Source organism: Cebus imitator, unplaced genomic scaffold (assembly GCF_001604975.1).
Source record: "Cebus imitator isolate Cc_AM_T3 unplaced genomic scaffold, Cebus_imitator-1.0 Scaffold439, whole genome shotgun sequence".
Lineage (NCBI taxonomy): Eukaryota > Metazoa > Chordata > Mammalia > Primates > Cebidae > Cebus > Cebus imitator.
The window spans coordinates 1,533,217-1,549,721 of record NW_016107754.1 but is presented as its reverse complement, the minus strand read 5'-3'; the positions used below and the strand labels follow the sequence as shown (position 1 = coordinate 1,549,721).

Below are 16,505 nucleotides of genomic sequence, written 5' to 3'. Positions count from 1 at the left end.
TATAGGTCAAATAGGTCTATAAATACTGACAGCATCACTGTATTACAGTACAATGAAGCCACTGATGTTATTATCATCACTTTAAATAATTAGGTATAGGTTAGGATAGGGGAGAAAACAAGATAGAAACTGTTTTAGAATATGTTTTCCTTTCCATTAAATAAGAGTACTGTGGCTTAGAAAAACCTAATTTCCAGATTACACCAAATAAGTAGTCTATCAGTTCTATAGATGAGGTACGACAGAAAAGGTGCTTAAAAAGAAGTATGATTTTCGCATTCAAGTAACCATGATCCTCTTCCAACTGGTTATCATGGGATCCAAAACAACATTTATCCCAAATCATACCACCATTGAACCAACCATTTCTGAAATGTTTTGTCAGAAATAATCTTTATAGAAGTTTTTGAAGTCATTAAGGTAAAGAAATTTGTCTTTTGGATACACTGAATTTTTTTTTAAATTTTGGATTAAGTCAAGAGTCATTTGAAGTCAAGCCCAATGAATATCATAACCACTTGGAGGTTAATGGCATGTCTGAAACTAAAATATGTTTACAAAACATTGAGACTGGTTTTCTTATTTGGCTCAAAATATTTCAGAAGATAAATATCAGAAAGAGGTTCCAAAAGTATTTTGAGCCATAGTTATATTACTAAGATATTTATTTGGCACCAAAGGGAAATTATCCATCTGAATGTATGTGTGCATTTGTGTGTAAAATTACTTTATAACATGGTCATATGCTATGAAACTCACACAGTCTAAAACTCATAAATAGCTATTTATTATTACATAATGTTTTGAGGCTACAAGTACCTATAGAACTTACTGATTTTCAGTCAGTCACCTTCTAATCACAAAGAATAATCATTATAAAAATTAAATTGCTAACACTGAATGCATACCACAGGTCAGGCACTGTGCTTATTACTTAAATATATTGTTGTGTTTAATAATATTAGCTCAATGGTTGCCAGAAGGATTCCTGAGTGAAAAAACAAGTTTTGGATTTTAGCACAATGCCTCGTTCACGGCAAACACTCAACAAATTAGCTATTCTCTTTTACTATTCTCATAAGGAAATTTAAGCTTAACTCTGTCTGTGGAATGCCGCCATTTCTCTTCTTAACCACTGTTCTTTTCTGCCTCTGCCTGTGGTTGGCTAAGGGTATGAATATCTTGGCAGAAAATTTGTCATCAAACTACCAGTCATCACCCATGGATCTAAATATAAGTATACAGGCATATTTGATAATTGATTACCTGAAGCTCTTTAACCATCTTCTGAAGCTGAGCTACCAGGCCTTTCTCATTCTCCGCTTTTGAATTCATCTGACTCATTTCTAATTCTTTTCTGTTTAGAAAAATATAACAAATACAATTGTTCAGAATAATAACATTTTGTTTAAAGTAGTTAGAATTGTGATATTCCTAACACAAAGAAAAGATAAATGTTTGATGTGATAGATATCCCAATTACCCCAATTGAAACTTTGCACATTGTATACAGGTATCAAAATAGCACATGTACTCCAAAAATATGTACAATTATTATATATCAATAAAAAAACAGGCTTCGACCAAAAAATGAAAATACCATTCTGTTTAAATATTTTTAAAATTATAGATATAATACAATAATTTATTCTCATTTTAAAACTTCAATGATCATACCTACATCTGAAGTTTTCTTAGCTATGATACCTGATATGGCTTGGCTATGTCCCCACCTGAATCTCATCTTGAATTTCCACATGTTGTGGGAGGGACCAATGGGAGGTAACTGACTCATTGGGGCAAGTCTTTCCTGTGTTATTCTCATGGTAGTGAAAAAGTCTCACAAGATCTAATGATTTTATAAAGAGGAGCTCTCCTGCACAAGTTCTTTTTGCCTGCCACCATCCATGTTCGATGTGACTTCCTCCTCCTTACCTTCCGCCATGATTATGAGGCCTCCCAGCCATATGGAACCATAAGTCCGTTAAACCCTTTCTCCTGTATAAATTACCCAGTCTTGGGTAAATCTTTATCAGCAGTGTGAAAATGGAATAGTATAGTAAATTGGAACTAGTATAGTGGGGCGCTGATGAAAAGCTACCTGAAAATGTGGAAGCAACTTTGGAACTGGGTAACAGGCAGAGGTTGGAACAGTTTGGAGGGCTCAGAAGGAGAAAGAAAAATGGGGGAAAGTTTGGAATTCCCTAGAGATTTGTGAATAGCTTTGACCAAAATGCTGATAATGAAATGGACAATGAAATCCTGGATAAGGTGGTCTCAGATGGAGATAAGGAACTTGCTGGGAACTGAAGCAAAGGTGACTCTTGTTATGTTTTAGCAAAGAGATTGGTGGCATTTTGCCCCTGCCCTTGAGATTTGTGGAACTTTGAATTTAAGAGAGATGACTTAGGGTATCTGGTGGAATTTCTAAGCAGCAAAGCATTCAAGAGGTGACTTGGGTGCTGTTAAATGCATTCAGTTTTTTATCTGTTTGTTGTTATTGTTGTTTTGGAGACAGAGTCTTGCTCTGTCACCCAGGCTGGATTGCAGTGGCATGATCTTGGCTCACTGCAACCTCCACCTCCCGGGTTCAAGTAATTCTCCTGCCTCAGCCTCCTGAGTAGCTGAGACTATAGGCACATGCCATCATGGCCAGCCAATTTTTTGTATTTAGCAGAGATAGGGTTTCACCAGATTGCCCAGGCTGGTCTTGAACTCCTGAGCAAAGGCAATCTGACTGCCTTGGCCTCCCAAATTGCTAGGATTACAGGCGTGAGCCACTGTGCCTGTCCTGCATTCATTTTATAAGGAAAGCAGAGCATAAAAGTTCAGAAAATTTGCAGCCTGACAATGCGATAGAAAAGAAAATCCCTTTTTCTGAGAAAAAATTCAAGCCAGCTGCAGAAATTTACATAAGTAATAAGGAGCTGAAAGTTAATCCCTAAGACAACAGGGTATGTCAGAGGTCTTCACTGCAGCCCCTCCCAACACAGGCATAGAGGCCTAGGAGGAAAAAGTGTTTCCTGGGCAGGGCCAAGGGTCCCTGTGTTGTGTGCTGTCTAGGGACTTGGTGCCCTGCATCTCAGCTGCTCCAGCTATGGCCAAAAGGGGTTAACATAGAGCTTGGGTCATAGCTTCAGAGGGTACAAGCCGCAAGCCCCAATCCCTGGCAACTTCCACCTGGTATGGAGCCTGCAAATACACAGAAGTCAAGAATTGGAATTTGGGAACCTCCACCTAGATTTCAGAAGATGTATGGAAACGCCTGGATGCCCAAGCAGAAGTTTGCTGTGGGGCCCTCATGGAGAACCTCTGCTGGAGCAGTGCAGAAGAGAAAAGTGGGGTCAGGGCCCCCACACAGAGTCCCTACTGGGGCAGTTCCAAGTGGAACTGTGAGAAGAGGGCCACTGTCCTCCAGACACCAGAATGGTATATCCACTGACAGCTTGCACCATATACCTGGAAAAGCCACAGACACACCACCAGCCCATGATGGCAGCCAGGAGGGAGGCTGTACCCTGCAAAGCCACAGGGGAGGAGCTTCCCAAGCTGGGAACTTATCTCTTGTATCAGTGTACCCTGGATGTGAGACATGGGGATCATTTTGGAGCTTTAGGATTTGATTACTCTGCTGCATTTCAGACTTGCATGGGGCCTGTAGCCCCTTTGTTTTGGCCAATTCCTCCCATTTGGAATGGCTGTATTTACCCAATGCCTGTACCCACATTGTGACTAGGAAATAATTAACTTGCTTTTGAATTTACAGGCTTATAGGCAGAAGGGACTTGCCTTGTCTCAGATGAGACTTGGGACTGTGGACTTAAATTAAAGCTGAAATGAGTTAAGACTTTGGGGGACTGTTGGGAAGGCATGATTGGTTTTGAAATGTGAGGACATGAGATTTGGGAGGGGCCAAGGGCAGAATGATATGGTTTGGCTGTGTCCCCACCCAAATCTCATCTTGAATTTCCATGTGTTGTGAGAGGGACTCTGTGGGAGATAATTGAATCATGGGGGCTAGTCTTTGCTGTGCTGTTCTCATGATAGTGAATTAGTCTCACGAGATCCGATGGTTTGATAAAGAGGCTTTCCCCTGCACAAATTCTCTCTCTCTTTTTGCCTGCCGCCATCCCTATGAGATCTGACTTGCTCATCCTTGTCTTCTGCCATGATTGTGAGGCCTCCCAAGCAAGGTAGAACTGTTAAGTCCATTAAACCCTTTTTCCTTTAGAAATTAGCCAGTCTCAGGTATGTCTTTATCAGCAACATGGAAACAAATTAATATAATACCCAATCCCTACTTTCCCACTAGAGGGAACCACCATTATCCATTTAGTATAAATCCTTCCAGAAATTTAACTACTGACATATGTTTGTGCTTACATGTGCATATGTAGCTGTAGAGTTTCATTTTCTTTACAATGATAGAATATCGTGTACATTTGCATTTATAGATTAATAACTTGATCCATATTAATACATTATTACATTAAGATATTGATAAGAATAACATTTATAATGATAATATATTTAATATTAAACATTGATATCTTTAATATTTTAAATGTTATAAAGTTCAATAATATATTGAACTTAATTCAATATATTATTGAATTGAGAATATTATTCTTAACAATATATTAAGCTTAAAAATCTTAAGCTATTATATTTTAAGCTAATTATATTAATAACATATTATTAATCCATTATTTTTCCTACACAGGCCTACACAGAGTACTGCATTTAAAAATTAACTATGACATGGCATTTTAAGATTTAGACATTCCTTAGTTTGTGAATTTCCCAATTAATAAGCATTTAGGCTTCCTTAATATTTTGTTTTTACAAATCACACTGTTCATAATCATGCCCCTTGTATACACGTTTCTCTAGAGAGGATACTGAGCAGGAAATTGTTGGGTTATGTAAGTGCTAAAAAACATGATAGCCCTCTCTTTTAATCTCCACTGACACTGTGAGATCACTGTTTCTCTACATTTATTCTTAATAACATACTCCCAAAATTTTCTTAGACAATAGAATAGTATTTCATTTTTCTTTTTGAATGCTCTCAATTACTAGTAATGACTACATCCTCTCAGCTATTAGTATTTTTAAATTACCAATAAATCAAAAGAACAGTTTGTGTCCTTTGCCCATTTTTCTATTAGGTTGTTCATCTAATTATAGATTTTCCTTTGATTCTTGATATTTTTTATATTTGTTACAAATTTTTCTCTTACTTTATATCTTGTTTCTATTCTACTTACGTTGGCATTTGTCACATGTTTAAAATTTTGATGTCAAATATATCAATATCTTCCTTTTGTCTTTGGCTTTTTGTGACTTGTTCAAGATTTAATCTCCTAAGACTTATTGATTATATTTTTAATTTTTTTTTTAATTGTGGTAAGAACACTTAACATGAGCTCTATCCTCTTAAACTTTTAATAACAAAATATAGTATTGTTAACTATAGGTACAATGTTGTAAAGCAGATCTCTAGAACTTAATCATCTTGCATAACCAACTTTATACTCATTGAACAGCAACTTTCCACCATTTCTCTCTCCTCCCAGCCCTTGACAACCACTTTTCTATGAATTTGTTTCTATGAATTTGATTATTTTAGATACTTCTATCGGTGGAATCATGTAGTCTTTATCCTTTTTGTGACTGGCTTATTTCACTTCGTATAAAGTCTTCCAAATTCATCCAAGTTGTTGCACATGGCAGGGGTTTCGTTTCAAGGCTGAATAACAGTCCATTGTGTGTGTATTTATATTCTATATATGCATGTATACAGATATATGTATGCATATATGTATGTGTATTTGGGTTTTTTTCATTTTTTTAAATTTTAATTCATTTATTTCAATAGGTTTTTGTGTATATGTGTATATACATATATACACACACGCACACACGCCCTACATTTTCTTTATCCATTCGCATATCAAAGGATATTTAGATTGTTTCTATGTATTGGCTATTGTGAATAATGTTGCATCTTCTAATGGTTTTATGGCTTTGTTTTGACATTAAGTTCATCAGTGCAACTGAATTTTGTGTGTACAAATTGTATGAGGTAGGAATTTCTCTTACCTCAGGAAATGAATAGCTAATAATTCCAGTACCATTTACTAAGTATCTTGTCATGACTAATTTGAAATGCCACCTTTATCATGTATTGTTTCAAATATACATAGGTCTACCTAGGGAAAAAGTTTTATAATTAAGTTACAAGTTTTTAAAACTATGGATTTCTAAAATGCTAAAACTCTTGACCTGTGGCCTATACAACATAGAGTATCATTTACACTTTGCTGCTTATCATTTGCACTGAAACACGATCTTCAAAATTGAATGCTAAGGGAACTCTATAATCCTTTTGCTTTACATTATTCCATTCCATTCATAAGGTCATTTGTTTCATCATTTCTAAACACCTATTAAGCCCCGTAACTCGTTAGCAGAATATGAGTCAAGCCTCACCAAGAGCATATATAATAGCATATGTATATGCCAACAAGAAAGTCAGACGCTCATGGGTGGTCACTGGACTCTCTTCCCTCTTTTACTGTGGGCCTCAACCACTCCTGGCCTATCTTACTCTTCATCCTCACTGTTTTCCTCTCTTACTTGGTATAATCCAAATAAATGGAAAATCCCCAATGGTTAAAAGAAAAAAAAAGTCTAGTTAAACAGCGGAAAATGAGAAAAGGGGGAAGGTGAGAAAATCCATGTCACTGATTAGGAGAACTAAACTGAGAAAGCCATCTTTCTCTGAGTTCCTTGGGGTATAAGGAATCCATATGAATAGAAAGTTTCCCCAATTTTAATCTTCTTCATGGGTTGTTTTAGATTTGAAGGTTTAATATTTGTATAGTAAATGATCAAAATTCCTATATAAATATTAATTATGTCTGGCAAACATATATTATTTAAGTAACCAGAGAGTATATCAGTCTTCACATCAGGATTATTATTATTATTTTTTTTTTTACATATCATGACATTGGTTTCGTCATAAGTAAAGAGAGAGAGACATTTTTTTTTTGACTTACAGCTGAAGGTTCCCAATAATTTATATCTCATATACCTCGTATTATTCTTTCTCATCTGCTAGTCAGATGCTTTCTCAGTTACATCCTTCTAGATATTGCACTTACTCTCCTTTTACAATTATAAAATAAAGCACAGCAAAGAAAGAAAAATCATTTCCTAGGCCTGTTATCCTTGCCTTGGGTCTTGAGCTATCTGGCCCTGCAGTGCTAAGAATAAATGAAATGAGAAAGCTGTTCCTTCTAATATAAGGTCTCCAAGAATCTCATGTCAACAGAAAGGTGGCTTACTTTCTCAGCTCTTCTGCCAGGTGTCGCTGGCTGCTCTCCAGGTTCTCCAGACTTTCCTGGTTCAGCTTTAAATTGCCCTCCAGTTTATGCAGCTCCCTTTCACAGTTCATTCTCGCTTTTCTCTCATGCTCAAGGGCACCCTCAAGCTGAAAAAGGAGATATTATTTAGCCAAATAAATAGGTAGAGTTTATACTTCACTAGATGTGTTCATTAACCACTTACCTTCAGGAAAAAGAAAGACACAAGCACCAATTCTATAAATGATGCCCAGTAACATAGAGATTTCCAAATAAATACTGCATATGTCAATAGGTTAATAAAAGAATCCAGAAATCACATGGATAAAAGAAAACTTGAGAAATTACAGACAAGAAGCTCTGTTTTAGGGAAGGAACCAACAAGAAATGGCCAGTGAGCCCTTAAGATTGATTGCTTTCCAATGATAGGAAGCTCACTTCTTCACATGGCAGCTCATTTCACAGGTGGATGAGTCCATTTACTGGGGAGTGCTTCTTCATAAGAAGCCAAAATATTCCCTGTAAATTCTATCCACAAGTACAAGCTCTGCTCCCTGGAGCAACACCAAGCAAATCAGTTTCCGCATGATCATCCTTAATAATTTGGAAGAACACCTAGGTATCACTGGCCCATTCAAACTCATTCTCACATGGCATGATTTCCAAGCCTTGTCACCACCTTGGTACCCTCTTCTAGTTCATAACATCATGCCATATTCTGGTTCCTCACTAAATGTTCCCCATCAGAACATTCCAGTTTTGCATGGATTAATATTGCCAAGGATGATATAGAGGTTAGTTTTCCAGGAAACTAGGTAACAGCCACAATACAGCTTTTTGTTTATTGATATGTTTACTTTATAATAATGGAAGATATGCTTTGTAACCAACCAAAGAGATGAAATTCAAATTGGGAGGGAGGGAGAAATTCTGGAAATGACATATGTAAAAATCTGAAAGTAGATGAACAGCGAGTGCTGTGGACTGGAATCTGTGTCCCGGCCAAATTCATGCTTTAAAATCCTAATCCCCAATGTGATGGTGTTGGGAGGTGGGGCCTTTAGGAAGTGATGAGGTCCTGAGGGTGGAGCCCCCATGAATGGTATTAGTCCTTATAAAAGAGACCCTGTAGAGCTCCCTTGTTCCTTCTGCCATGTGAGGACACACGGAGAAGTCACCCTGTGTAAACGAGGAAATGTGTTCTCACTAGACACCAAATCTGCTGGCACTCTGCTCATGGACTTTCCAGCCTCCAGAACTATAGGAAACAAAGTGCTATTTATTTGCCACCCAGTTTATGGAATTTTATTACAGCAGCCTGAACGGACTAAGACATCAGTGTGGATGTGTGTGATGTGCATACACATGCACACATATAAATGCCAAAAAATCCTTCTGCTGAGGCTTTTTGAGATATGTAATTAGTGGAAGTAGGAAGAAATGTAATACAACTAATAGGTAGTAGAAGAAATTTACATAGAGGCAGGAAGAAAAAGCAGTAGATAAGGAAAAAAAAATCCTAACACCCTTGTCAACAATTTTTAAAGGCTACACTTTGGTGACTACTGAGAGCATGAATGCATACACTGTGTCAGCCAGGGTGGGAAAAGGGAAGAATTATGAACCCACACATTGAGACTGGTGGGTTAAATGGGCATCATCTCTAGAATCTTAAAAGTATTTTCCAGTAGTGTAGGTAGAACACGGCTTGTGTTCTCATATCTTTCAACAATAAATAAATCTCAGTACACCACTGGAAACACACATGGCCTTTAAAACTAATTCTTCAACACCAGTGTCAAATAGAGTACAGCATATCTGTGGGGCACAACACCAGGTTCTGTGGGAGACATGAGGAAAAGCCAGTCACCTAAAGTGACAACCCTTTACCATTCATCTTAATGTTCGTTTCCCATTGCCCAGGATTGAATGAAAGTTGCATTTAAAAGCCGACAGATTATGTGTGGAGACCTCTCTTATACTGCTGTGGTTTTGTGTATAAGAAAAAGAACACATTTATTCTCAATCATCAGGAAAACAAATTCTGCCACTAGGTTTTCCGGAAACTGTCAAGATAAATTAATGAAGTAAAAACTGGAGTTACGTGTATACATAGACAGATCACTAACTAACCAGATACACCGCTACTGACCTCATCAACTTGCTGTTCCAGCTTCAGATTTGCTTTGCTCAGGCTGCTGAGCTTCTCCTCCTCCACGTGCAGGTCGTCCAGAGTCTGCTGATGCGCCTCCTGCACACCCTTGGCTGCTCTGTTAAGTTTGCCGATATCCTCATTTAGAAACTCTACTTCCTCAGTCAGGTTCTTGACCTGTGGGAAGAAGATGACAGCTTCCTTAAAGCCTCTGCTGGAACGCTGGGCATAACACTGAGGGTCATCCCTCTTTTGTAGTCCAGAACAACCCATGAGGTATCCAGTGTCATCAGGAACTGCATTTAGCCAAATTCCTGAAACAGTCTAAAACTAAATTTAGCTTTTCTCCTACAAAAGTTATCTGTTAGCTGTCATGGTCAGGAAATAAAGTATTCTGTTTAAACATTAATATGGATAAATAATTAACATTATTTATTCATTATCAATATGAAATAAATTGGAGGGCCAATTTAATTCACATTATTATATAACAGTAACAACACTAAAGGCAATTACACCTTCTTTTGAGGTGTCATGGTATTGTGTTGTGCCTCAGTATCCCAAGAAAGTGGCAGTTAAAGAAAGTCTCCAGCTGTTAAAACATGCAAACACGGACATCGACTATATCAGCCCCATGTGCTTTTTATGGAAGAGAACATAAAAATAAAAGTGCTATTTAATAGTCTGCCAAAATTACGATGTCACTGTGGAGACTGTGTTTATCTGAGGCTTGATGCGGACTCCTCACTGTCCTCAATCCACACATAGATGCACAAGTTAACCCTCAACCAAACCCTCAGCCCAAACAAACAAAACACGAAAGTCCTTAACTAGAATTAACTGACATCTTCAAGGACAAGCTCTAAATCAATGATACAGCAGGGGACTCAGGCTCACCCCAAATTATCTTTTAGCAAACCATACCATGCTCACTCTCCTTCCAAAAAAAAAGGTTTCTTACAGGCCCGATGAAACCATTTTATTCTATTATAGAGTTCAGATGCAATAGGATTGGAACAAATGAAAATGTTTCATTCGGGAGATTAAATAAGGTTCCATAAGTTCAAATTGGAAATTTGAATCGGGACAGCACAGTTTACCAGACCTTATATTTTGTGCCAGTTCTGACTCTCAATGCTATAAAATTGCAGGCTGCTGTTTTAATTAACTCAAATACAGCAAGTCGGATACCAAAACCTGATCTGAGAGTGGAATTCTGGCTGCTAGGCCTTCCTAACTAACATTATGGAAAAAGTACCTTGTGCTCTGTAGCACGCTTCTCCTTCTCTGACTTCGCCAATATTGTTTCCAGGTCATCGATTTCTTTCTTCAACTCAGAACATTCATCTTCAAGTTTCCGCCCCCTGGCAGTCAGCTCAGAATTTATCTCCTCTTCTTCCTCCACCCTCTCCGACAGCTCCTTTACTCTGGCCTCCAGCTGGATCTTGGATTTAATCAGCCACTCGCACTGCTCTTCAACATTTGCCCGTGTCTCCTGCTCCTGCCATGATGAGGAGAAAATTGTTGCCAACAGCTGGAAGTAATTTATCAGCTAGGCGAAAATGCTGCTAACACGTAGCAAAGAGATAATTGCCTGCCCTCTGTCCAGCTCTTTCACCTACCTTTCCTAAACAGCTGCAATAATATTCCCAGGTCCCTGATCCGATCACTAAGAAGTGGAGAAGTTGCTTCTGTTTGGAGGTGCTTTCAATCTCTCGGGCCAATTCAGTAGATTAGATTACCTCTTCTAAAGCACTTAATAGAATCCTGGTGGCCTAAAGGAGCTAGTACGCCTCCAAAAATCAGTGGTGTGCTGCTTAAATCACAGCTTCTGGAAACATCCATATGGGCACAGAGTTTGAGGTTGATAACTGCTTAGAAAATCATCTTTTAAGAAAGCAGAGTTCCCTCAGAATATTGCACTATAGCTATTCTAAGTGCATGGATGTAGTTGTTTAATATACATCTCTTCTAATAAATTGAGCCATTACATGTTTTTTAAATTTGTTGGCTAAATTTAGAATTCATAAGGTTATTTGCAAGTCATTAACAAGATTTCACTGTTATTTCCAACTAAAATTTTTGCCTCAATGATTCAGTCAGCATGAAGTCACACGAAGAGCATATAGTACTCTTTATCCTTTCACAGACACTGCCTCCGGCTCTTATTGGGTGACCCATTGTTCCTGTGTTATGGGTCAAGTAAAAAATAAAGGGGCTTTTTGCTACAGAGCACCTTTCATAAATTTAAACCCCTCTAATTTATCTTTTTTAGAGGCTAAAAAAACCTCTTCTTCATAAGCAAGTTCTTAATTGTTGGAGATCTTGTTATAACTTCACACACATTTTCATCTTCCATCTCTAGACCTCATCCATCCTTCACAATATGCCAGTTGGACAATGTAGTAACGATCCGTTTCCCTCACTTAACTTGTGTCTGCTAATTAGATCAAGAGCCAGGGACTGGGGGGAGGTAAAATCCAGGCTATTGGCCTCTGAGTAGCTCCTGGCTGGAGAATGGCTGCCTACCCAGCAAACCGGGCTCTAAGAGGCACAGATGGAGAGAGGTATAGAATAGCAAATCTACAACTTCACTGAAGACCCCAAAACAGGGGCGAAATAAAAAGAAGTATCAGGATATTTAGGAAGGGTCAATGCAAATGAGAGAAGCTTTCAATGCATGGAAAATAATGGGGACATTTTACCTTAGTTCACCCCAGCGTGACAAGCAGAACAGTTATTCGCTGTATTCCATTCAGCCTGTATACAAGACCTGTCACCATCACTGAACAAAGAGGACAGTCCAATCGACCATCATTGATCTCTTCATTAAACGTGACAGCAGGATTTGGGGGCTGGCTGAGCAACGGTGTGGCAGTTTAGCTGTAGCAAGAGTCTTTCCCCAATGGCAGCTGCTCTCTAACGTACTCACTATATTAATTGGAATGGGGTCACTCAGTTCTGGTGGAATTTTGACTAAGCAAAGAAGGATTTCAAATATTTCTTTTTTGGGAATTCTTTTGTGTTTAGCTTTGTCTCTTAAATAATAAAATAGATATAATGTATACATTATATATTACATCATATATATAATAATATGTAATGATAGTTCTGTCAACTTCTTCATCACAGTTACAATCTGAACTCATTTTAGCCTTCTCAGGCTTGCTCTGTTGTTTGCGTCCATGTGACTCCCATGCTCCCCACAATAATCTTTCACATGCATCCCAAGCTTTTGCTTACCATGCCCTACACAAGCTGGGTCCATTTCTAGCTCCTGCATCACCCCAGGTAACACTGGCTATTTTCCAACAGTAGGAAGAATGATGGAAACTGGGAGGCCGGGTCTCAACCAAAGTTACCTCTTCCCTGAGCCAAAATATTTTACAAATTGTGATTCTTACAGTTCTTACAGCGACTTTGAAATGGGGTCCAGGAATTTGTATTTTTAATAAGCATACTAGGTAAGACTGGTATACACTGAAGTTCTAGAACCACGGCTATGTTAAATATGATCAGAAATGCAGGTTCAGATGTAAAGTCTTACGTAAAATACAGCCTGTTGACATGCTGGCAGATAATACAGCTCTAAAATATTAAAGAGTAATAATAAAAGAATAACTTGCATCAGTCTGAAAGTACTAAATTTTCTCTGTTTTTGATAAAATTTAAAAATAAGAAAAACGGTTGTTTCTTGTTTAAAAAAAAACAAGAAAAATTATATTTGAACCCAGCATTTTTTCAACTTAACACTGTGCTAAGTAGAGAGGAAAGCATTACAAAGGTGGTTCAAATTTCTTCCTGGCCCTTTGGGCTGTTTTGGGATCACAGGGGTCCAGGTGGCTAGGGAGGGGTAACATGAAAGAGAGTGAGTAATGACATAGTAGTATCAGAGTGTAGACAGAAGCTTGAATGCCTAAACCAGGGGTTTGGAGTCTAAAATGTACACATTATATAATCTGAGGGTTGCTCACCAGGGAAGCAACATGATGCTTTTTTAAGGACAATGGTTCTTAATCCAGACTGGATATCAGAGTCACCTATATAGATTATTTGGACTCACACAGAGTCTACTTAATCAAAATATCTGAGAGTGGGGTCTAGGCATATTTATTTTTATTTTTAACGTTTCACAAATGAATTTGATACAAAGCCAAGGTTAAGAACTGTTTTAAGAACTCGTCTCATTGGTCTTGTTGATCTGGACACAGGAAGGGAAAGTAGGGAGAGGAAAATCAGGATATCCCACTAGAAGCACATGCAACATTTCTGAAGATCTCAATCAAACTTTTCTTGGGACCTACCAAAATCCTGTCTGCTGATTTGCTAATGGATCATGGGCTACATACAAACTCTAAATTAAGACCCAGAGCTTCCTGGCCCCCATGATGTGCTATTATATTGTAAAAATCCATCTGATAACTTGTCCCTTTTTAAAAGACATCTTGCCAGTGAAATCACTTCACTGTGAAACAGGGTGTCTCTTTGTTTTCGTTGTCTTTGGTTTTATAAAATCCTTTGGTATTTGTAAAGCACGCACATCTATTTTTTTTTTTTTCCACATCAACACGGCCTGCTTAACAAGGTAGTCTAATTAAAAACTTGATTTAAAGAACAAATGGCGGGGCTACTCACAGCCTGAAGCTGAAGAATCAGGTCATTTTTTTCCTGAGTGAGGGAGACTTGCTTTGCTTTCAGTTCCTCCCTCTGAAACTCTGATTTCTCCAAGGCTTTCTGCAATTGTGCACACTCTTCCTTCAGTCTAGCTATTTCTTCTCCTACTTCTGAAGATTTAACAAGAGGCTTGATCTTGAAGAAGAGCCTCATCCAGGGCCAGTTCTTCACAGCCATGAAAGCTCTTATGTTCCATTGGATCAAAATAAGTGCATCCCTAAATCAAGAGAGAAAGAAGAAAAGCGAGTTAGCCTAGACTATAGGAGAATTCGTTCCCAAATTAAGATTCTCAATAAACACATCTTTTTTAGGGGTCATAAAACATTCTTATTAGTCTTCAAAGCACTTTTATATCTAGATTGTCATTTGATTCCGACAAAACCTTCCAAGGGATATCTGGGGTTACCAGTATTATGGACTAGATATCTTAAAAATGTTCCCACCACAAACATTCTTTGAATGAGAGCTGAGCCTAAAGAGAGTAAGACATATAGAAAGCAACACAAACGTGAACAATAAGTGAATACATGTATAGCTTGGCCATCTTTATGGAAAGATGGAACCAGTTTGGCCATCTTTATGGAACCAGTTTTGGTATTGTAAGAGTTGTATTTTCATATTCACATGGATAAAAAGGTACGGCAGAAACCTTCAAAGAATCTTGCCCATAATAAAAAGAAGGAATGAAAAATCAACTCCACCAGCAAAGAGAGATATCAAATTAAAGTACATCTGATTCAGTATGAGTGAAGACAAATCCTACTTCAGATTTTTTAATGGTCCAGTACCACTGAAGTATTTAAGGTTTAAATTATACTGCCTGAATGGTACAGAAATATATAAGAAATGAGCACAGTGATTTTTTTACACTAATAATAAATACCTTTTAGACCCTTGGGGTAGGAAAATGCAAAATTAAATTGAAAAAAATATATCTTAAAACCAAGCACCAGAAATTCTCCTAGATAAGGACCCCTGAAGAGGGCTTACAATCCAGTTACAAAACACATACAGAAAAAATTGATCATCAATGAAGTTGAGCACATATAATAAAAAGTTTGATGAAACCCTCAAGATTTTCAGATAATTGAATTATGTGATGGAGACTATCAAATAATTATGTTAAAAATTATTAAAGCATAAAGGAAAGAACTTTAGAAACAATGAACCATAAGATAAAAGGACACACAGACTTGAAAGAAGACCAAATAAAATGTCTAAAACTAAAAAAATAGCAATTGAAATAAAATACTCAGTGGAAAAATTAAGCAGGTTATTAGACACACTGGAAAAAAAAACAAACTAGTGAATTAAGAAAAGAATAAACCCCCACAGCTCCAGACTCCAGGATGGCCCTTACAACCTCAGGTTCCAGGCCTGCCCCAGTGCCAGTCCAGACATGCAGCCTCAGACTGCAAGCCTACCCCCAATGACCCAGGCTCCAGGACCATCCCATTAATCAGTCCAGTCCCTGCAGACCAGGCTTCAGACTTGTCCCCATGGACTCAGTTAATACGGGTGTTCCAGTAGATCCTAACCAAAAACACAAATCTCATGGCCCTAGGATCCAGACATACTCTCACTAGGTCCACTACCACGGACTTAGACACCAAGGCCTGCCCATGTGGATCCAAGCTCTGGTGTATACAGCCTCCAGGATAATCTTCATGGACCCAGGAACTGGGCCTGGATGTGCACTGAAACTGCCACTAAAGGAATGTATTCTTTCCCCGTGTCCACAAGGGAGCATAGTTTCAAAGGCAAGAATTTCCCAGCACCATACCTCCACCCATGTCTCCATCTGGGAGCTTAGAGGTCTTTGTTTAACTTTCGCATGTGCAGGGTGATAATCAAAGATCAGTCACTCCAGCAGAAGTTTAAAGGAACTCCTTTCATAGGACGGAAAACTTGAATAGGGCGGGAATATCTCCCAGGCTAAAAGTCCCCTTCTCTATCATCTGGGCAGACTCCATTTCTGGATCCCCTCCCATGATAGCATGGAAACTTGCTCTCTCTCTATTTCTTTCTCCTTTTTTTTCTCTCTCTCTGCCTAAATAAATCACTTTCTGTAAAACTCTCTGGAGTTCTATATTTACTTAATCACTCACCATGCCTGGTGGGGTCCTCTCCCCCATTCTTGAGTGAGGGACCAAGGGCCTGGAAGAACACAGCCCACTGGGGAGCAAACTAAGCCCATTGTCTGCAATCCAGTCACACAACCAGGCCATCATGCCCCAAGACTCACCAGTGGACCCTACCAGCTGAACTGCCAAGTATCTCTGACCAAGCTTACTGAAGAAGAGCTT

The 16,505-nt window shown here is 38.3% G+C and overlaps 1 protein-coding gene across 1 annotated transcript in view; it reads right to left on the bottom strand.

Moving 5' to 3' along the window:
- MYH15 (myosin heavy chain 15) overlaps nt 1-16,505 on the bottom strand; it is a 181,044-nt gene that overhangs the window by 62,361 nt on the left and 102,178 nt on the right. The window contains exons 24-28 of the mRNA XM_037732018.1: nt 14,161-14,416; nt 10,784-11,026; nt 9,526-9,702; nt 7,356-7,501; nt 1,267-1,357 (exon numbers count right to left, since the gene is read on the bottom strand). Coding sequence (XP_037587946.1) covers nt 1,267-1,357; nt 7,356-7,501; nt 9,526-9,702; nt 10,784-11,026; nt 14,161-14,416 — 913 coding nt within the window. The remainder of the gene's footprint in view (nt 1-1,266; nt 1,358-7,355; nt 7,502-9,525; nt 9,703-10,783; nt 11,027-14,160; nt 14,417-16,505) is intronic.